The 22,143-nt window shown below is 40.2% G+C and overlaps 2 protein-coding genes across 5 annotated transcripts in view; both read left to right on the top strand.

Annotated features, from left to right (window-relative positions):
* fam163ab (family with sequence similarity 163 member Ab) overlaps positions 1-8,525 on the top strand; it is a 26,197-nt gene extending 17,672 nt beyond the window's left edge. For all 3 annotated transcript variants that reach the window (XM_046049888.1, XM_046049886.1, XM_046049887.1), the window contains 4 exons: positions 5,109-5,203; positions 5,283-5,304; positions 5,676-5,790; positions 6,159-8,525. In XM_046049888.1, coding sequence (XP_045905844.1) covers positions 5,698-5,790; positions 6,159-6,557 — 492 coding nt within the window. In that variant the 5' untranslated portion in view covers positions 5,109-5,203; positions 5,283-5,304; positions 5,676-5,697 and the 3' untranslated portion in view covers positions 6,558-8,525. The remainder of the gene's footprint in view (positions 1-5,108; positions 5,204-5,282; positions 5,305-5,675; positions 5,791-6,158) is intronic.
* A 712-nt stretch (positions 8,526-9,237) lies between these two features.
* Positions 9,238-22,143, top strand: part of rabgap1l (RAB GTPase activating protein 1-like) — a 132,938-nt gene continuing 120,032 nt past the window's right edge. The window contains exons 1-6 of one of the 2 annotated variants that reach the window (XM_046048724.1): positions 9,238-9,362; positions 16,484-16,707; positions 17,173-17,341; positions 20,400-20,604; positions 21,260-21,434; positions 21,862-22,019. In XM_046048724.1, coding sequence (XP_045904680.1) covers positions 16,570-16,707; positions 17,173-17,341; positions 20,400-20,604; positions 21,260-21,434; positions 21,862-22,019 — 845 coding nt within the window. In that variant the 5' untranslated portion in view covers positions 9,238-9,362; positions 16,484-16,569. Of the gene's footprint in view, positions 9,363-14,959; positions 14,988-16,483; positions 16,708-17,172; positions 17,342-20,399; positions 20,605-21,259; positions 21,435-21,861; positions 22,020-22,143 lie in introns of those variants that run through there. The other variant, XM_046048723.1, reaches the window with a different exon arrangement.

Consider the following 22,143-nt stretch of genomic DNA (forward strand, 5'->3'; position numbering starts at 1 on the left):
AATGCAATTATCTAATCAACCAATCACATGGCAGTTGCTTCAATGCATTTAGGGGTGTGGTCCTTGTCAAGACAATCTCCTGAACTCCAAACTGAATGTCAGAATGGGAAAGAAAGGTGATTTAAGCAATTTTGAGCGTGGCATGGTTGTTGGTGACAGACGGGCCGGTCTGAGTATTTCACAATCTGCTCAGTTACTGGGATTTTCACGCACAACCATTTCTAGGGTTTACAAAGAATGGTGTGAAAAGGGAAAAACATCCAGTATGCGGCAGTCCTGTGGGCGAAAATGCCTTGTTGATGCTAGAGGTCAGAGGAGAATGGGCCGACTGATTCAAGCTGATAGAAGAGCAACTTTGACTGAAATAACCACTCGTTACAACCGAGGTATGCAGCAAAGCATTTGTGAAACCACAACACGCACAACCTTGAGGTGGATGGGCTACAACAGCAGAAGACCCCACCGGGTACCACTCATCTCCACTACAAATAGGAAAAAGAGGCTACAATTTGCAAGAGCTCACCAAAATTGGACAGTTGAAGACTGGAAAAATGTTGCCTGGTCTGATGAGTCTCGATTTCTGTTGAGACAGTCAGATGGTAGTCAGAATTTGGCGTAAACAGAATGAGAACATGGATCTATCATGCCTTGTTACCACTGTGCAGGCTGGTGGTGGTGGTGTAATGGTGTGGGGGATGTTTTCTTGGCACACTTTAGGTCCCTTAGTGCCAATTGGGCATCGTTTAAATGCCACGGCCTACCTGAGCATTGTTTCTGACCATGTCCATCCCTTTATGGCCACCATGTACCCATCCTCTGATGGCTACTTCCAGCAGGATAATGCACCATGTCACAAAGCTCGAACCATTTCAAATTGGTTTCTTGAACATGAGTTCACTGTACTAAAATGGCCCCCACAGTCACCAGATCTCAACCCAATAGAGCATCTTTGGGATGTGGTGGAACGGGAGCTTCGTGCCCTGGATGTGCATCCCACAAATCTCCATCAACTGCAAGATGCTATCCTATCAATATGGGCCAACATTTCTAAAGAATGCTTTCAGCACCTTGTTGAATCAATGCCACGTAGAATTAAGGCAGTTCTGAAGGCGAAAGGGGGTCAAACACAGTATTAGTATGGTGTTCCTAATAATCCTTTAGGTGAGTGTAGATAGGCTTGTCAGGTGATTAGAGGTTTGGTTGAGGTGTGGCCCTGCTCCCGAACATAACAATTTAACTTCATATATGGAGCTACATACTTGTTTAATGTATTTCTGACAGCTGTGAAGTGAAGTGTGTGTTAAAGGAACTAAACAAAATGTCTGTAAACAGGCTATAAACTCCCTTAAAATCTGTGAAGCCTTGAAAGCAGTTGCTGTCTTTCTTATTGCATTATGTATTTATAGTACTTTGAAGCCACAAACAACATGGGTTCTGCTGAATAGATTTACTGGAATGAGTCAGACATCATATGTATTATACTGCAGTATTAACTCTTATTTGTAGGTCAGACATTTGTGGTGAGTGTTGAGGTTCAGTGGTGTTATTGAATTATTAAGTGAAACACTTTGTGCAATGACTGCAGTTAGTGTTATGAAGACTCTGCTCTCTGTTTTAATAGATGTTTTATTAGGATGTCCTGATTTATTTGGTAATGGGTGAGTGAATTCTGGATGTGTACATGTAAAAGTGTATGTGTGTGCATGAGAGTCTTATCAGTATACAGGGCTCTTCAGGCAGTATGGGGGATTGAGGGCCACTCTAATCCGGCCCCAATGGTGACTGATCTAGCTCTCTTTCTGTCTCTGCTCAGCATGAGTTTGTGTTTGTGTTGATGCAGATATCTTATTCCTCTCTGTAGTTTGTCAAACAAAGTAAAGTCAAATTAATCTAACCAACAAATTTGCCTCAAAGTGCTTGTTGAACAACATGTAAACAGGGACAAAAAAACCCAATGTTATTTTGTGTCTGAGTAAAGGATGATGTGGGGACGGCGGTGACTCCATTTCCATTTCCTCCTGGCAGTACAAGTCACCGCGCTGGCATTAATTATGAAAAATAGTTTGGTGTACTGAGTCTGAGATTGCACGCACTGGAGAGAGTTATGATGAATGATGTTAAGGAATCTGTCAGCTGCCATCCCGTTTGGTCTCCACAAATAATTGAAGGCTAGTGTACTTTCTGACAGAAACATGGTTTATGAGCTCGATGCAAGTGTAGTGGTTCAGATCGCAGCCTGTGGGAGCAGCACTGCCTCATTTTCTTATCCTCAGTTGAGGGTCTGTCAGGACTTCCAGCTCAGTGTGTTTGTAATGAAGAAACCCATTCAGATTCTCTTAACACTGGTACCTATCATCAGTTTAAGATGTTCAACTCAGGAGCTATTGTGTAATGTAATTTGGTCCTGTAATTTTTTTGTTGACCTCACTTTTCTTCTTTCTTTATCTGCTTCAACTGCAGTAAGTCCCTGTTTCCATATTTCATAGAAAGTACAATATATTAAATATGTTTGCAATATATTTATACATGTATGGATAGGCATTGCACATCCTAGTTTGAACACTAGAGGCGCTGCCATCTGGAACTATTTGGCCTACAATGATGGATTACTAGTCGATAAAAACTTTTAAAATAGGCCTTGTTGATCTAATATGAGTGAAAATTCAGCAACTGGGTGCTGATTTTTCACCTCACATTTGTTCAGAAACAGATTTTGGTGGACTGCTAAGGTGAAATAAGTGAATGTTTATGTAGCCATGTGGAACCCACTACACAGGCTCAAACCCCATTGGCTCACAGAACTAGGGCCCTGAAGTTGGACCCTTGATTAAATGTGGTGGAAGTGAAAATTGCTGAAAATGTGGCCCGTGTCTTGTTATATTTTTTGTATATATGGTCAACAATCAAAGTTTGGCCACCCTTGCTTTAGAGGGGGCTGGAGCCGAACCCAGCTGACATTGGGTGAGAGGTGGGGTACTTCCCGGACAGGTCGCCAGTCACTCACAGGAATGACACATAGAGACGGACATTTCTTATATAGTGTATATTCTCTTAGCCCAGTTCTAGATCTTCTTTTGTACAGTTTATGTTCTTGAAGAGTTGTAGGGTAAATTACTTTCTTTCAGTTCATGTGGGTAGGCAGCCAGCAGACATACAGCTCAGCTATAGAAGGACTCTATTGTCCATCTTATATGGGCAGAAGAGGCAGAAGCCTGATAACATTTTTCAGTGTATCTGACTGGTGTATCCAATTGTTTAAAAGGGGAACTCTACCAATTTTTCACATCAAAGTCTACATTCAGGTAATCCATATCTCCACCTGAAGTGTCAGTGGCCAATTTGCACTGTGGGTAATGTTGGCAGCAGGTTTTGGCAAGGAGGATTCTCCAGCATTATTTTTTTTCATCACTAAGGGTTTTACTGTCCATTGTGTGTCCAACAGTGTTGTAAATTGGTGGAGTACTCCAAGTTAAATCCAAGTTGTCCTGTTTGTAGTTGCCACCAGGGCACAGACGTGAACAGGTTTTCTCAGTAGGTATCTATATACAGTAAACTAAATACGGAGTCAAGCACTCTGAATGAGTATTGCCACCATTTTGTCCATTAAGTAGTTTGGTAGTTTTAGCTGTTGTGTATATATTGCACTCTTTTGCAGTAATCACACAGTTGCTGTTCTTGGTCAGTACCTCTGAGTGACGGTTTAGTATGCTTTGTTCTTCTCCGAGCTTCTGTGGCGAGCAGGTGAGATGCAACCATGTGAAGTGAGCATCTCTATGGTGAGGAGGCCAGATCTCATTAGGCTGGTCTCTAATTTAATGACACTTTGCACCATGGATGGGCTGATAGACTTCATCTGTCACATCACATTTACAGGACAGACTGCTCACATGAAAACATGCGCGCACACACACACACACACACACACACAAACACACCAGTCCATTTAGAAATCAAACAGCTGGAATCACAATTGGCTGAGGAATTAGCTCTATGTGCTCATGCAGAAAAGGTGAATAATGTTTGTCTCTGTGTGTTTATGTCTCTCTCTTCGACCTTGCATACCTCCTTACCTTCTCCATACATCTGTCCCTTCTTTTTTCAATCCTACTTTCCCTTTCTCTAACTACACAAAACATGACCGCCTCCTCCACCCCAATCATGGGTCTGACATGTTTTCTATCAGCAGTAATAGATTTTACTTCACCAATACAAGCCTCAGCTTGCAAATTAAAACCCCTAACCAAGTGCTAAATCACTTTTACTGCTGCTCTGCCATAATGGCCCATGTGTCTGTTTGTGTGTATTTCAGTGTGGATGAGATAGACAGACACTGCTCAGGATTATGCGCGTGAGGTTTTTGGAGACTTTGATATGTATAGTAAATATCTTTGATGTTTTCATTCTGTTTCCTCTCTGTCTGACAACAGTGATCCAGCAGTGATCTGACCTGTTTCACTGATTGAAAAACTGAAATTGAAAGAACTGGAAAGTTAGCACAACCAGTGATAAATAGGTTACTATAACTGAGTAGACAGTGAAGGGAGTGCAATGTATAAAACACTCATCAACAGAAATCCAAAAAAGGAGACCTCACATGCATTCCTTGATTCATACAATGATAATGCTTTAATAATTGTTTATTTACAGCAGGTTAATATAATTATAACATGTTTACAATCTATTGCAAATCCGGCAGGCCCTGAATAAATTTGTTTTTGTCAATTACATCAGAGACGAGTTGATTCTACTCTGTAATGTTTAGCTGTGTTTAAGCTGTGTTGTGGTAATAAAGGGACACAAAATATGGGATGGCATTGCATTACATTATAGGCACAGCCACGCTGTTGTTTTGTCCACCCTTTGTATGTGTGTAATGCAACATCAGTTTGTGTGTGGGTTAATATGTATGCCTTCTGTACATCGAAGTCATTCCTATAGTCTGCACTATCTAGTGAGAGTACTGTATGTTTGTGTGTGAGAGAGATTTTTCTGTACTCTTGGTTCCACCTTGTGGAGAAAAATGTTTAAAGGTTCTACAGTTAAACTGTACCTACAATTCATCACATGTCCTGCTTCCTTCCCTCCCTTCTTCATTCTTCTCTCCTTAGAGATGTTCATGCAGAGTGGGTATCCAGCGGTGTGACCTCTCACCTTTGACTTCTGACTTCTCTTCACCCTCACTACCTTCAAACACTCTTCTGATGTAAGTGTATCTAAATATCTGTCTGTCTGTCTGTCTGTCGTATGTGACATTTAATTTAATGTTATTTCTCTTCTTTCAGGTGTTAAGCAACTTTGCTGAACGTGAGTATAACAACAATAATCACAACCAGGTCAATGTATGACTTATGTCACCTGGCAGGTTAGGTTAGGGTTCATTTTTGTAGATAGAAAAGCTGTCACTGGACATATTTCAGCTGTACTGTCATAATGCATGCTTGTATTTAAGTAATTTACATTGTGCATGTTCTCTAATGTTACCTAATTCTCGCCACATAATTATAAATATACCTTTTGAGTTTGTTCTATGACCACACTTACATGTGAAAATACATTCCAGCACATTGCATCTGTGTTTAATGTGATACTGAGCTTTGTGTGATTTGATTAAACTTCATATTTGTTGTGCAGTGGGAGGCTCTTGTTAATGATGTCACTTCCTGTGCCTGTGTCAGAGTTTGATGGAGAGCTGGTCGGATGACAGCTGGAACTGTTGTCATAACCGGAGGAATACTGGCCACAGTGATACTTCTGTGTATCATAGCTGTGCTCTGTTACTGTAGACTCCAGGTACGCCTGTTTGTGTGTGTGTATTTCAATTTTTATATCTCGGATATGGACTAGAGACTGCTTTTTGAGGGTTAAGATGTGGTTTTAGGGTTCACGTCACAATTGGGTTAGTTAAAGGGGTAGGATTAAGGTTAGGAATTTAGTTGTGATGGTTAAGGTTAGGGTAAGGGGAAGAATGCATTATGTCAATAAGATTTGAAGATACTACATTCTAAAAGCATACTAATTATTTAGGAAAAAGTGAGTTGATCTCAACCTATGTCTTAATTTGTTTTGGGGGGAAAAAAGCACTGAATTAACTCAATGTTGTAGACTTGTAGAATTAAGTGAACAGTTCTTGGTTGGTAATGGACTTCTCTCCCCCGTAGTACTACTGCTGTAAGAAGAATGGGTCTGACAGCGCCTCCATCTCTCAGCAACACTTTGCCTGCAATGCATGCAGTGTCTCCGGCCTGGACGGGTCGATCATCACCCCATTGTCCATGTCACCACCAGAGCCGCCCATATCCTCCGACCCCACCAAATCCACAGGGGGTCAACGCAGTTACTGCCCCACCTGCTCACCCTATGACTCGCCCTTTTACATCCGTACCACTGATGAGATGCGCAACGGTGGCGAGCGCATCACCTACATGCCCACACACTATGAGAACCAGGCGTTGGCGATGCCACTGCCCACTGTCCGAGGCTCCCTGCTGAGGGAGACCCAGCGAGGCCGGCCTCCCGATTTCTACACCAACACCCGAGCCATCAGCACAGAGGTGTGACCAACCCAAGCCCCCAACCCCTCTCCACAACACTACCCATATACACAGAGACACTCCCCTGTTCACTTACACACACAAACCAGCACCACCACTAACAAGACCACAAAAATAATGCTGACACCTACTGCAGCTGCCAGAGAGATCTACTAGATCCACTGTTTGTGGAGGTTATATGATCATGTTTATTTGGGGGCTTGGGTTTGGGGGGAATGTGGGGGGCTTGGGAAGTGAGGATTGTCTAAACTGCTGAAGTGTGTGACAAGCAGGGATCACTTGCAAACCTAGTTCATCAGTTTATACCCTTAAATTTTATGTTCAAGGTAAGTAATTCTGTAACTGATGGTAGATAAAACTGTAGCTGTAAAGTCAAAGTAAAAATGCCCCTTTATGCTCTCACATGAAGGGTATGGTTGTAAACCTGTAAACTGCCTGTTGACTGTTACTATATCTTCACTGACTGAGGGCTATCTTAGATAATTTATGATTCCCTTGCTACACATCTTCCTAAAAGACAAAAAAGAGTATATAAAGTAATATAAAGTAAATATGAAGCAATTTTGTCATAAGAAGAATGGAGACTAATAATTTGCAATAGAAGGAAAAGTCAACATCCCCTTTGCAGTTTTCTGGATCTCTGGCAAGCATGCTTGAGTTACAGGAAAGGCGGAAGACGACGGACGACTGGAGCTTTCTCTATGCAAGCTGTCTGGCAAACTACTGCGGCTCTTCATCTCCAGTCATCTACTTTCAGCAGTTTTAGGCTCATCATGGAACTTTATTGGAGGAATATTGTAAGCACGGTGCACACCCACTGAGATATTACGAACCTGCACCTGTAGATAGACTTTCAAGCATTTAAAACTGGATCATGGTTACAGTAGTTCAAAGCCTCATGGGTTGCCAGGTCCACATTGAACCCCCACTTTCTCCCCTAAGTTGTAAACCTCTGAATGAGCAAGGACGCCCTGTGCCCATGAACGGAACAGCGGTAAGCTTCAAGTGAAGGAGAGAGTGAAAATCTCAGCGACGCAAAAAGTTTGATATGTAAATAATAACCAGAAAGCAATGAATTCATCTCTTCATCCCATTGTGTTCTTGATGGAGTGAGATGCAGTTTGAACATGATGTATTTTGAATGAGGGAGTGTTATTTAGTTTGTGCTATTTTGTCTACACACTCCTCCTATACTCCTGTACTACTCTCATGTTGAATCTTTGAAATGCAAATAACCATGTCATTTATGTTCATGTTTATTTTTCATATTGTGAGGAAGTTAGAATACACATTAATGTGATTGAAAACTGTTTCATTGTTTCTACATAATACTTATCCAGTATTGCTTGCCTTACACAATAATATTTCCTGAGATATTTGTCCTTTCTGTGTATTGCAGGATTCAGTGAGGCTAAACAATCAATGCAAGAAACCTTAAGGACTTGCATGGTGTGATAATGTATGATTATTTTGATTGATGAAGATTGTAAGGACAGACCTAGTATTATAATTCATCCATTAAACAAAAATGCTATTCCCAACCTATTTTCAGCACTGCATATAACATATGATTATTCATTGATCAGTGGCTACTTAATTTATTTATTTATTTATTAAGGTTAAATAGATGCCAAGTGTAGTGGGATTACACTGTACATCCTGAAACTCCTCAAAACTATTTAGAACAGAATTGTGTAAAAGGACAAATAAACAAACAGAGGACTGGCAAAATGAAAGTTCATCACTAAAGATTGACAGGTTTGATATTTGGAAAACAGAAAGGTCTGGCCTGGAATCTCCCAAGATACAGTGAAATAAAACCAGTGTTTCTCCATATTGTTGCCCACTACCACAGATAAGGATTTATTGTCATCATTAATTGATTTAGGTATTGTATTAACTATATATTTTACTCTTTGAAAACATAAAAAATAGCTTTTTAGAAATGTGGTTAAAACCGATATCATACCTGACGAATACAGAAACATTAATATGTGACAGTGTTGAATTTTGACAATTAAAGATTTGTAACTGCTTGAAATGGCTCTTTGTATGATGACTGACAAGAACACACACACACACACACACACACACGCACACACACGTTATAGGCTGCCTATTCAATTTTTCCACAGAAACATTTCCACATTTATTTATTCATCTAAATGTTAAAGGAGGAGAAATGTTTCTGTAATATTCATGAGCACTGAAGGCAACATGAACTTTGACCTCCAACTAATGATTTTCATGAGGCCACTACCAGATGCTAAAATTAATTTTTAGAATAAAGCATTCATTTAGCCCATGTTTTTTCCCATAAAGAATGCCCATTTAATTACATGCCTACATGTATTTATTTATTGTAAATTACTGGAGTTTTTTGCATTTAATAGAATGTTTATTTTTTGATCATTTGTTTATTTCTGTATTTCCCATTATATCAGAATCTGTCCTCCACAACAAAGGGGGAAATTATGCTATCTGATGGGAAAGTGTGTTCCTCAAATAAACATTATACAACTAAAATGCATAATAATACATCGTGTTTATATAGGTCAAAAATAATATGCGTATGTTTTCACCTATACAGCAAATGTTTAGGGGTAAAAATCTCAATCTAAGAACTTTTTATATACAGTCTATGTGTAAGAGGTGAGCCAGACACGCTGCAGGAGTACAGCGCATGCGTGAACATTCCAAACCGGAAGGCGTGTCATTATTACCCCGGAGTGATTCATCTTCGTAAACATACACGATCTTCGCTGCAACTCTTCTGACAGCTAGCAAGCAACTCTATAACGCTCAAAACAAGTAAGTTCACAGCTCTTTTATCAACACTTGTGATTGTTTTGGTGACACCTGTACATGCAGTGAGAAGAGAAACGTTCTTTTCCTTCTTCCTTCTTGTCATTTTTCTCCTTAGCCGGGCGGGGTGTTGCTAAATGAGGTCGCTCCTCCGAAGAGTGGTCCAACTGTTTTGGACTTCGAGCTGGTTAGCGTTAGCCAAACTTAGCTTTAGCTCGCTGTTCTATCCTGGCACACATAGGCACTTCCTGTTTGGCAAGCAATTCACCTGTTCCGACTTCTTAGCTCTTGGCTACAGGACTGCTTGTGACGAGGATATGTTTTTATTACCGCGGCGACTAAAAGGCTGTGGTAACTGTTACGTTATGGATAAGTTGGCTTCCCGCTAGCAAATCTTCCCCTGTTTGCATTAACGTTAGCTAGCTAATGTGAGAGGAGTCTGTCCGCTTTACAAAACTGCTGTTTATGTGTGCTTGACGTTTCAGACAAAGTGATGCCAATGCCATTTAACCTACTAAATGTCCGTTAAACGTCTGTTTAAATACAAAAGCTGACATACTAAGCTAGTCTGCTGATGATGCTGTGAGAGACTGATGTGCTCCATGCAGGGCCTGCAGAAACCAGTGAGAGCAATAATAACCGTGTGGTGCAGTAATTAACGTGAACAGCCACCCTAACAGAGAATATAATAAAATAGCATTTCTTTGTATACTGACAAATGTCCCATCAATTGAGAAACCCGAGCATCAACTTTGAATTAATGAAGCCACCAGGTGACAGTTTTTGGAATTGAGCCATTTACACGGTGTAAGTTTGTGAAAGGGATGATAGAGCTTTTGTTAGACATATTTCACCCAATGACTTTTTTTTTGACAGCAGGGCCTGTGGGCTTGTACGAAAATGTACCCATACATACCTCAGTAACACAACTGCATCTGTGGCCATATTTTCACAGCATTTATTCCACTATGTATGGATCAGCTCCATGATTTGTCTCTGGATGATATCATAACTACAGTATGTGTCTTTGCTGTGAATTTGAAAAGAGAGACTTTAGATTTGGCCATAACTGAAGCAGGACCAGGAGATATCACTTTGTTTTTGTTTTTGTTTTTTTTACCTTGAAATGGATAATGTCTGAGAGTATTTCTTGAGTTGACTCTTGGTGCTTGTAGAATGTGGCAGACATTATATGAATCACAGTTACTGATATCCTGATATGATATGAAATCATAAATGATAATGCAAAGCAGTGGGTTCCCTGGTATGCTGTGAGAAAATAACAGAAGATTGTATGCATTATGTATAAAAAGACGTTTCTTCACAGTTAATTTAACTCTATAAGATGAAAAGGGCCAAAGCATTGTTGAAGTTTCAAAAATGTGCCTGTTCCAACAACAAACAATTGAAACAGACTTCTACCAGCCAACTATTATTTACTGTGGTGGTTAAAGAATTGTTTATCTCTCTTAGTACTAAATTGAGCTCCACAATGTTATATGGCTGCGATTTGAAGTCCCACATTCTTTATAGGGCTCAGTAGGGTTTGGTATTGTTTCAATTTTATCGATTCTGATTTTACTTATTGAATCCGGTTCTTACCAGATCTTGGATCTGGATATTTTTTTGGATATGAAAACAAGAATAAATATTTGAAGAACAAAAATTTGCCAACCTTTTATTCTTGGCACATTTTGGCTATAATAATAGCCTATATAATAAGGCTTCTTTTTTCTCTTCATTTATAAAAATAAATGTTGTTCCAGGCAAGTGATTGGACAGACTGTCCCTGGAGGGAGGGTTGTATTTGGCATTTAGGTCCTTGGTTGTCTCCATGCATAGAAATTTTACACTAACATTATTATGCTACACCTACCATGGGGTAGGCCTTTTCAAAGTTTACTGTAGACTATAACATTATTCTGTCAGCTGTGTCTGATGTGCTGGAGATTCTGGAGTTTCTGTACTAGAGGGGTGTCTCTGGAGACTCGTATCTAAGAAAAATATGTATTGGAATAATTTGTAGACATCATTCATTTACCTTCAATATAAAATGTGACAACACAGATGAGATGTGTTTTGTACCTGAGCATGAGACATTGCTACTGTTAGTGTTAGCTGTATTTGGGACGTTATTGTTGCTGGGAGACTCATTGAACACAGGGCATTCCTTCAGATTCACGCTGTGCTGAAGTAAATGCTTCGTCATATTAGAGGTGCTTCCTCCCTTGCGCGAAATAACCTTACAGGTGTTATTTTGCTGCTGTTCTCTTTTTTTATTGAAGCTAAGCCAAACTTGTTTTGTGTTTGCTGCGGTCCACCACGGTCCTGGAATGTAAACAGAGGAACTCTCTTCTCGCATGATTTGTTGATGTACTGCATAACAAATGACATGATGTTAGGTCAGAGTAGCAGGTCCTGGCAAATAAATGTAACTTTTATGGATTGTAAAATGCTCACTGAAGTTCCATCAGAAGCTCGACTGAAATATGAAAAAAGTTAGGAACCGATAAGCAGAATTGAAATGCACGCGTCTTATTGTAACCTTTTCTCGGTTCGGGGAGTAAAGTTTGCTTGCTCTTAAGCCTTTAGCAAGCAACTATCCATTAATTGGGGTTTTCACTTTGTTTTGAAATGCTCAAGCTGCTCCAGTTGATTTTGGTCATATTTTAAAAGTGAAGTTACTGATTTTAGAGTTGCAACGATTAGTTGCTTAATCTGCTAGTCAATTGTCAGAAAAATAATCATACATTTTAATAATCAATGAAACATTTACGTAATTTTATGTAAAGTAAAAAATCCTAAAAATATTTTCGTTTTCGGACCCCCAATTTTTTACATTATTGTAAATTGACACTCACAGCTCTGTAGACTGGTAATAATTTGACAACTGTGGAGCTTCTGTATGCTTGGTAGATTGGTAGAAGATTGCTGCAAACAGGAATAAATAGGTACTAGTCTGATGTTTTTAAAAAAAATTTATTTAACCTTTATTTAATCAGGAGAGTCCCACTGAGATTAAGAACCTCTTTTGCAAGGGTGACCTGGCCAAGACAGGCAGCAGCATATTAAAAAAATACAAACATATAGGTACAGACAAATAACAAAGAAGACTAGTAAGCTAACATTTCATAAAGTTATTTTAAATCATTTTTCCAATCTAAGAGCATTTACATATTAAGGCATCTGCCTCTAAGTCTTTCATTTTGGATTTAAATGCGTTTTAGCGAGATTAATTCAGTGAGTTTCAAGTCCTTTTGCAACGTATTCCATGCCTTCTTTCCCGGTTCCGTACGGGTATTTGGCACAGAGAGCATAAAGAAGTCCTGAGAACGCAAAGAGTGTCGCCCATTGTAGGCCAAGCTTTAGTGGTTAGTCTTTTGTTGGGTGTCTTGATGGAGAGGTGTTTCTTTGTCTCAAAGGAACTAGGCCTACTTTAATAAGAGGTAGCATTGCACAGCCGGCCAGAAATCTAACCAGTATATAAGGAATTAATTAGCTTCCTTTTCATATTCAGTTATCAGATTTACTGACATGCATATTCTGTTCATGGTCTTGCATGCAGTGTTGTGTTGCTGTCGTGTTTAGAGCTTATAAAACAGGTTGTCACAGCAGTGTACGTGAGGTCAAAACAGTGTACTTCATTCATGGTGGTAGGTACATTTGAATCCACCATAAACAGACACAAGAGATAAAAACCTTGTATTTGACTATGAAAATAGCTCGGATGACTGTAGCATCAGACCTAATGGGAAGCAATTCAATGATGAGAGAGGTCACTAGAATGCAGTCACAAATTTGTGTTCACCTTTCGCCAACAAGCCTCAAAAGAGGTTTCACTCCCAGATGCAAAGTAGGACTGCAACTAACAATTATTTTCGTTGTCTATTAACCTATCGATTATTTTTTCGATTAATCAAGAGGATGTTTGGTCAGAAAATGGTGAAAAATGTTGATCAGTATTTCTCAAAGCCCAAGACGATGTCCTTTTTCATAATAAAAAAAAAAAAAGATTAATCAGTTGTCTAAATAGTTGATGCTTAATTTAATAGTTGACAAATAGTGAATGAATCATTGCAGCTCTGGAGGCTGAACTGTTTCCCTGTGGGACTGTGTGGAGAGTCACCTGGCTTAATCTTGTTCAAATGTTAGGACGGGCTGAGGTTAGTCGTAACATGATGTGTGATAGATGCTTTTGCACAAAGGGTTTCCAGGAGCAGTAATGTGTACAGGGAAATTAACTCCCAACCTGTGACAGTGGTAATGTCACACCCTAATCCCAGTATGGAGTTACCCATCCAGACACCAAAGATACCATTGTAATTGCCTTTGATTCGAGACAGTCTGAGAGAATGCACAGTGTCCAGGCATGGACAAAGTCTGAAAACAGACCAAAGACTGCACATAAGTTATGCTTTTCAAGTTGATACTTTTGTGAAAAGTTATTAAAATCTGACCCGGCCTCACCCTAGTGTTATTGTCTTTATTCTCATTGGAACAGGTTTGCCATGCTGCAGTGACAGGTCTGTTCACTGTGCATACTGTATGCTTCACAGTCATTCAGGGAATGAGAGGCAGGAAATATGGAGTCAGCAGGTTGGGCAGCCTTAGCTGTGCTCTTCACAGTAAGGTCAGGATGTTCATTTAAAAGAGACAGAGTTAGGTTGAGGCACGAGTCAGACATGTAGCCATCATTGTCTACAACCAGAAGAGACGTGAAGCCAAATGCATTGGCTATCACCTGCTGAAGAAACTGGTGAAAAGGAAACATTTGTTCTAGCTCCCAACCCTCCCGGGAACTGTCTGAAGTGTTCAGAGCCATGTATAAAAATATCATCAAATACAATTTGATAATAGATTTTGGGTTGTTTCAGTTAACTTTGTTGGTGTCTATGCCCACAAAGCTTACTTCTCTGACTCTCATGACAGGGATTATAATATTCACCTGTCTGTTGACACTAAGTGTAAGTAAGTGTAACAAAACAGCAGGGCAACTCACAGACTGATAGGAACACATACACACCCTAACAGATGTAATGTGTCTGGTTTACCCAGTGCCTGTGGGTGTTGTTCAGCCTGTCTACACCACTGGCTATTCACAGTTTCCATACAGGCAGTGGTTGGGTAACAAGACGTCCAATTGGACTGTACTGGAGAATAAGGCTGGTAATAACTGGGTGCAAATTTGCTGCTGTGTTTATAGCTTGAGTTACAGTCAAAGAAGAAGTGACTGTCCAGTCACACAAGGGCAGCAAGAGTGAGATAGGTTAGTGTAATCTGGATAAATGTTGTTGTATGTTTGTAATAACTAGATTTGAAATGACCTACTGGCAACCAACAGATGCCAGTAAAATTAGTCTTTATTAACGGATTCAATCAAAGTCACCTATAACATTTTATTAGTTTTGTACCATTCACATACTAATGTGCTTGCATTTGTGTGAGGGAGATTATTGGTTCCTTTCACAATCAACATTAAGTAATTATAATTAATAGCCAGTACAGTGTGGCTGGAATTTACCACATGCTTTAGAAGAAGAGACATGTGATCCATACATGGTGTCCCAACATGCCCTGTTACTATCTGTTTTTTTTTTTCTAAGGTCCTTCCCATTGCAGTTTCTTCCATAAGTGAGTCAGTGGGAGTGTTCTCTTTTCTGCTTCACTCTGCTTTGTGTAATTGAATAAGTGTGATTGGAACATGACCCTGTTGCCTTCCTCATGTATGTGTGTATGAGTATAATTTGCAAGGGTTGAGCGTGTGTGAATGCCTTTTCTATGCATGTGATCATGTCTCTGTTTTTAAATGAATACCCCCTTCATGCATTTGTTCTAGACTATTATGTGTTTGCTTATTTGTGTGCGTGTGTGTGTACATTCTCTTCCACAGCACAATTTCTTAAAGTCCAATGTGGCGTCATTAAATTTCTTTAATTAGATAAAATATTCAGTTTACAGTGATATTATCCAGAGAAAAGCAGCAAATCCTTAAAATGTAGAAGCTTGAACCAATACATTTTTGCCCATTTTGCTAAGAAAATGGCTCAAATGATTCCCGGATTACTGAAATAATTTCCAGTTAAATTTACTGTTGATCAGCTAATCTCCGGTTATAGTACATTTGTAAATGTGTTTAGTAGGAGGTAAAAATAGTTTGTGAGCGCTGAAAGCAGTAGTCTGACAGGCCTCACTTAATTGTTGCTGATCATTTGTTAAAATGGGCATTAATTAGCATTAACAGTACTTTTGAACTGTTACAAAACCTTTTTTTAATTGTATGTGCATTTTATTTATCTATACTTACTTACTTGCTTACAGACAGGTTTCAACTAGCTTTGTTTGTATGTGGTATAGTCCAGCTCATGGCAGAATTAATGAGCCAGCAGGACATAACATATGGAGACAATGGGCTGATACAGATCTGTACAGACAGACTTTTTCTTTTGTCTTTTGGTGCTGTGCTAGTAAACGTACAGAGTCCATAATGTGCCAACAAAGACATTTGGGGAGTAGATTAAAGATGCCTGTTAATAATTGCTTGGTCACAGATCTGAAGAAATTGTTGCTATAACATCAGTAACACCTAAAATCAACAGCTAGTGGCAGGATACTACATATGCTCTTAAAGTATATCAAAAGAATCTTTGAAATAGAGCCATCAACAAATTTGGCTGCCAGCCTGTCAGGCACTGTGGCAGGCAACTGGCAAATGCCAGAGTGATCTGGGAGACAATAATCACACCCTAAGCACCGAGAACAATTTGAGGAATTGCACAACAGCAGATTTGTGGTTAGCTTTACAAATTGTGCTTTTTCTGTACTGGTATCACTAACTCAGAGATGACAGGGTATTTAGAATAACTTTAGCCTAGACTCACAACCCTAAAATGTGGCCTATAAAACCAAAGTTCTGGCCACTTTCTGTCCCATCCTTTCTGTTCCCCAGTACCAAATGGGTCTGCTGTAATTTGGCATTCCATCCATCGTCAACCGCTTATCCTGCGTACAGGGTCACAGGAAAAAAACTGCATTTTGTGTTTAATTGTGTTATCTTTGTCTAATATTTCAATTTGTTTGTTGATCTGAAACATTCAGTTTGACAAACATGCAAAATGCTGTGCTTGCAGACTGCCTTCCTACAGAGCTGGGCGGACAGGAGAGGGAAGGGTTTAACCCTGGTCTCCCCAGCCGACTCTGAGTTAACCAGCCAGCCATGGATGACAGCTCCTCACTTGGAAAAGTAAGCAGCTCTACAGAGTCCGTGGCCACTGTCACCAGTGAGGAGTTTGTTCTGGTGCAGTCCAGTGCTGCTGGGTCACCGCAAGGCTCTGGAGGAAAACCAAGACTCAAGGTCAGAACAACACATGGACAGACTTTTACACCTAACTTGAACGGTGCAATATGTAAAATTAATTCCCCCGTTATACAAAATGATCCAACACGAAGCCACTTGAAGGCTGCTGGTCAGATTTGCAGTTGCAAAATGTCAAACACAACAGCTATAAAACCTTTCTCATCATCGGCCTCCACCTGGATTTAGTAATCTACTTTTTTTTATTAACCCCGTCAAATGTGCCTGTGGCTACCACTAGAGCTTATGTGGCTGAACCGGTCATCAATGTATGTGTGATTACAGTCTAAGAATGCATGTTGACAGCATATGGAAACAAGTGACATTTTTTGCCAAAGCACTCAGTCCAGGAAGCTCCACTCTGTCTTCATCTTTTGTTTTTATATCCTTGTTCTCAACCTGTTTTAACTCTTTGTTTCTCCTTTCCCTAATCTCCAATGTTTTGTCTTTTCCTCTCTTCCTCAGATGTCTTGGAATGGGAGTGAGCAGCTGGAGAAAGCTATGGAGGAGGTGTTGGTTGATGATGATGATGATGTGAAGGTGGAGAAGAGCAGCGTGGAAGAGATGGAGAAGCACAGGCACCCGGAGAAGCACAGGCACCCAGAGAGCCGAGTCCTGGAGCCCCGACCTGCAGGTATAGCTCTGGACTTTTCAGGTCCATTTAGTCACTGTGTCTACTTGTGGACATTTATAATTTGCCAGTCAGCTGTTCTTTCATTCTCCCAACCATGCATCAAAATGGAAATATAACTATATTGTACTTAGGACATAAATGTTTCTTCCTTTTAGCAAACTTTTCAAAGCAGCTGACTGTTGTGACACACTGCAACTGAACATTTCCCAAATTCTATTAGTATTTAACTAGTGAAATCAGAACATACCTGTGTCACTGTGACACTGTGACATATGTATGTAATTTGTAGGGATATCCCCGACTAAGAATTTACATAGTTGAATCAGAATTGTCAAGTCTTGCCTTTAGTCGACTGATAGTCAAATCATATGTGTTTGTGAGGCGGCGATTGCGGAGGGTGGGGGGCTTACACTTAGTAGCTCCGTTTTAATCTTGAGAAGCTGCAGAGCAGCAATCTCTGTTTATCACTGTCACTGTAGCTTACACTGTAGCCTACATTTCCAGCTAAACTGAGGCTTATTGTTGACCCTTTTCTCTCTGCTCGCCTGCCATTCACCGGCCTTGTGCAGAGTTTTACGTGTGTGCGTACCATGCGGCTGACAACTGCATGCACGTCGCGCTTCCTCGCGAGTCTATTTCAAGTACTGTAACAAATATAATATTCTTTGTGTGGTTCATCAATGGTGATAAATGGTCATTCATTGTGATACAATGAATAACAACAAATGGAATACTAAATTAGTTCAGACTCAGGCCAAAATGGAAAAATGTTTTCAGAAAAAGTGTTTTCTTTCATTACTGTATCTACTCACGTCGTTGTCAGTTTCATTTTATTATGGGGTATGGATTTCAATGAAGTATAAGGAATTAACAATGTGCAAGGCATTCTTGGATGAAAAATGTTTGAAAATGAGCTAAGTGCTTGAAAAAACATTTAGCTGCGTGCATGCCATTGACATACCGAAATCTATTTTGCCGTATCAAATTAGCAAGGCTGGTATCTGAACCCTCTGACATTGGCTTAACGGCTCTGTATATCAGCAAGGACAGGTTGGCCCAGACAGCTCAACAAACACCGGTGCAGAAATAACATACACTCCATATACAGCTCAGTGGCAGGTACAGGGCATTTGCAATGCCAGCATTACATTATATAGTTTCCAATAAATATGGGGCCTCTGGTTTCATGTACAGTACCTGTCAGGAATATAAAGTCCGATGAAAAGCACTTTTGATGTATTTTTGGATAAAATCTGTGGAGGATGATGTAGGCGTGTAATATGCTCTTCCGGTGAAACTCCTCACTTTCAGGTGAAATGAAACATCTAGTGATATCATGTGTCACAGAGGAAGGAAGCACGTGTCTCTGTGTCTCTGTCTCTCCAAGCCTACAGTATCCTGCTTGCTCCTGCTTGGCTCCTTCCCAAGCAAGCTGGTGCATGCTCTGCTGCGACAACACAGTCTGTACACTCCACTTCGAGTCACTGGTGCGCGTCTGTCAAGACCAGTAGCACTCACCTCAATAATTGCCAGATGTCTTGAGAAACTGGTACTGAACACCATCCTCCCGGCTGTCTGCCCATAGCTGGACCCCTACCAGTTTCCCTACAAGGCCAAAAGAGGAACAGAGGATGCTGTAGCATGCTTCCTTCACACTCTACTACAACATCTGCACTTCCCTGGCCATTATGCCAGGATCCTATTTGTAGACTTCAGCTCTGCCTTCAACACAATTCAATGTCACACCATGATTACTCAACTCCACCACCTCCATGTGCCACCTCTCCTCATTCGCTGGATCCATAATTTCCTCAGTGACAGACCACAGGCAGTGAGGGTGGGAAGCACCACATCCACCACCATTACTGTAGCACTGGAGCTCCCCAAGGCTTTACAGTCTGTACACCAATGACTGCATTAGCCCTTCTCCCATTACAAAATACTTCAAATACTCTGACACAGCCATACTCGCCCTCCTATCTGAAACAGAATCAGTTACAGCATATCACCAATCCATTGCACACTTCACACAATGGTGTAAGAACAGTCACCTCCTCCTCAACGTCACCAAGACAAAGGAACTCATCCTGGACACACGCTGTAAAAGTTTTGCATTGTCCTGTATGATCATTTCTGAAAACACAATATATGGTCTACAAAGAGCTTTAGCTATTCTGGCAGCTGGTGAACACAGGGAAATAAAGCAGGTTAAAGTTAGAAAGTTGGAAAATACATTTAAATTTTCTTCATCTGATCATCTGACTCCTTTACTCAATTTTAACAACTGAAAATATTGTTTTTGGTTGCTTGAGTATAATAATGACCATTAATTTCATAAGTGCCTTAGGAAGGTCATTTGTTACCAACTCTTCCTGGATGTTCCACCCCATAAAAATGAAGAAAGAAAATTTAAATTAACTCAAAATTGTCTTTTCAGGACAGAATGTTTTACATTAGGACTACATGTCTTTGTTGATTTCCTTGCAGTTACTTAGTGTTGTCACTCTTTTGTGTTGCACTACTATTGAGTGAACTTGGAGGAAATGGTTAGTGTGGTGTAGAGCGAGTCAGCAGAGCAAGTCCAGCTGCTACTCTCATTGTTCTGCTTCCTGTTTGCAAAGTGTAAAGCACCAGGTCAAAGGTCAATTCAGAGTAGACCTCACCACCAACTTCCTATTCTGCTTATTTTTGCTTCTTCCTCCTCTAGTTGTGTTTTGGAGTTTTTGTCTTGTCTGTTTCTTTCTCTTTTTTTTTTCTTCTCTTAAATGCACTGGCCTGTAGAGCTGTTAGACTACACCATGTGAAAATCCGAGAGAAGCCATGTTCTCATGATGCTTTGACAGCTTGCCAGCGTTATGGGATATGTTGTTGTTGAAAGCTGTTTAACAATTTAAATTTTTTTTATTTTTTTTTGTCTTGGTTTAAATTAGATTCACATTTTACGAGACTGTAGAGAAGAAGAAGACATCCATTTAGCATACAATATGGAAACCCCCAAGGACACGTTTATGCTTTTAAGAAGAATTTACAATATCAAAACCTTTCTGTCTGTCCACAGAAGCTTGTCCAGCACCACCCAGCCCCACGGTGCTGGAAGAAGATAGTGTCCAATTCAACAAGCTGTCCTACCTGGGCTGCACCTGGGTCAAAGCCCCTCGCAACGAGGCAGAGGCACAGAGTGCCATGGCCACCCTGCGGGCTGAAAGCGCCATCCCTATCCCCATCACCCTGCATGTCCCCTGCGGACCAGATGGCTCTGTCAGGTAAGCCACACAAAGACTGTGTATGTTGAGTTGTGATAGTGGGTCGGTTAAAAGGGTCTATGATGAAAGGAAAATAGATAAATTTTTTAAGATTGGTATTTCAACATATTTACACTACAGTTTGGCAGGAAAGAAACTAAAACGTATATAACGTAATTATGGTAATACAATATTCAAGGATTGTTGTGAAACTAATGGCCACAGGTCATGTAATCAGTATTGTATATACTGATATAGGCAAGCAGAAATAGGAAAGTTACAGATGAAGTGTGAATTACATGAGCTGAGAGAAACTTTTCAAACATCCTGAAAAGGGAACATGAAATATTTAGATTCAACAAAAAGGAAATGAGACGTGACTTCTTTGACTACACTGAAAATGTTTACATTTCTTGGTTGAATATAAAATGTAATGCCATTTATTCGGGTAGATGAGGTATTACTAATTTGTGTTAACACAAAAAATCTTAAAAGTTTCTAAGTGTTAGGTATTTGCTCTGGGAACTCAGGCTACAGGTATATAGAGATAGGGTGATCTAGAAAATGGATAAAACAGATAATAAATGTGAAATTTGATTATTGGCAAAAAAAGATAACGCTACTGTTAATCTGACTGTAAGTCTGGATCAAATGTAAAAAAAACAACTCTCCTCAGAATTATGGACCAGGCCTCAGGAACAGAGATCGCCTCATTTCCCATCTACAAGGTGTTGTTCTGTGCACGTGGACAGGAGGGCTCGGTGGAAAGTGACTGTTTCTCCTTTACTGAGAGTTACCGGAGCTCTGAGGACTTCCAGATTCATGTCTTCTCCTGCCACATTAAAGAGGCCGTGAGTTGCATGCATGAATTCCACGTTAAAAACTGCACCTCTACATGGGTTTTCACTCCGCCGTGGAGCACTTAATCTCATAACATTTAGCTTTAAAGGAGGGTGATGCACGGAGGAGACAGATGATGACTTGTATATAGTGAAATTCATTCTGTGAAACTGATTACAGGCTCTGTTCTCCAGACCCATAACTTCTGTTGTAACTTTAAGGCACTGTTGTCTACTTTTGTATTTGTCAATTATCTCCACTCTATTCTACTCTTGTCTTTATTACTATCCTTTTATTTTCATGTTCTGTTCATTTCTCTTTGTATATACTGATTTGTATTTACTCATTTCCATTTAATGCTTGTTATTTAATCTTTTCTTCTTGCAGTTAGGTTTGAGTCTATTCCACTTTTTGTTTTTCTTTGTCTTTTCCATCCAGGTCAGTCGTATCCTGTACAGTTTCTCAACAGCCTTTCGCCGTTCTTCACGGCCAGCAGACATCAGGGACACGGCACTGTCTAGTCCGCCCGATGGTGACCTCTACACCTTCACTGTCTCGCTGGAAATCAAAGAGGATGATGGCAAGGGCAACTACAGGTACTTGGCGCACACACACACATACACACACACACACACACACACACACACACACACACACACACACACCAACACACACACACACGCACACACTTTACTGTATGTTTGCATGTGTGCATTTACA

The sequence above is a fragment of the Micropterus dolomieu genome, linkage group LG05 (genome assembly GCF_021292245.1).
Source record: "Micropterus dolomieu isolate WLL.071019.BEF.003 ecotype Adirondacks linkage group LG05, ASM2129224v1, whole genome shotgun sequence".
Taxonomy (NCBI): Eukaryota; Metazoa; Chordata; class Actinopteri; order Centrarchiformes; family Centrarchidae; genus Micropterus; species Micropterus dolomieu.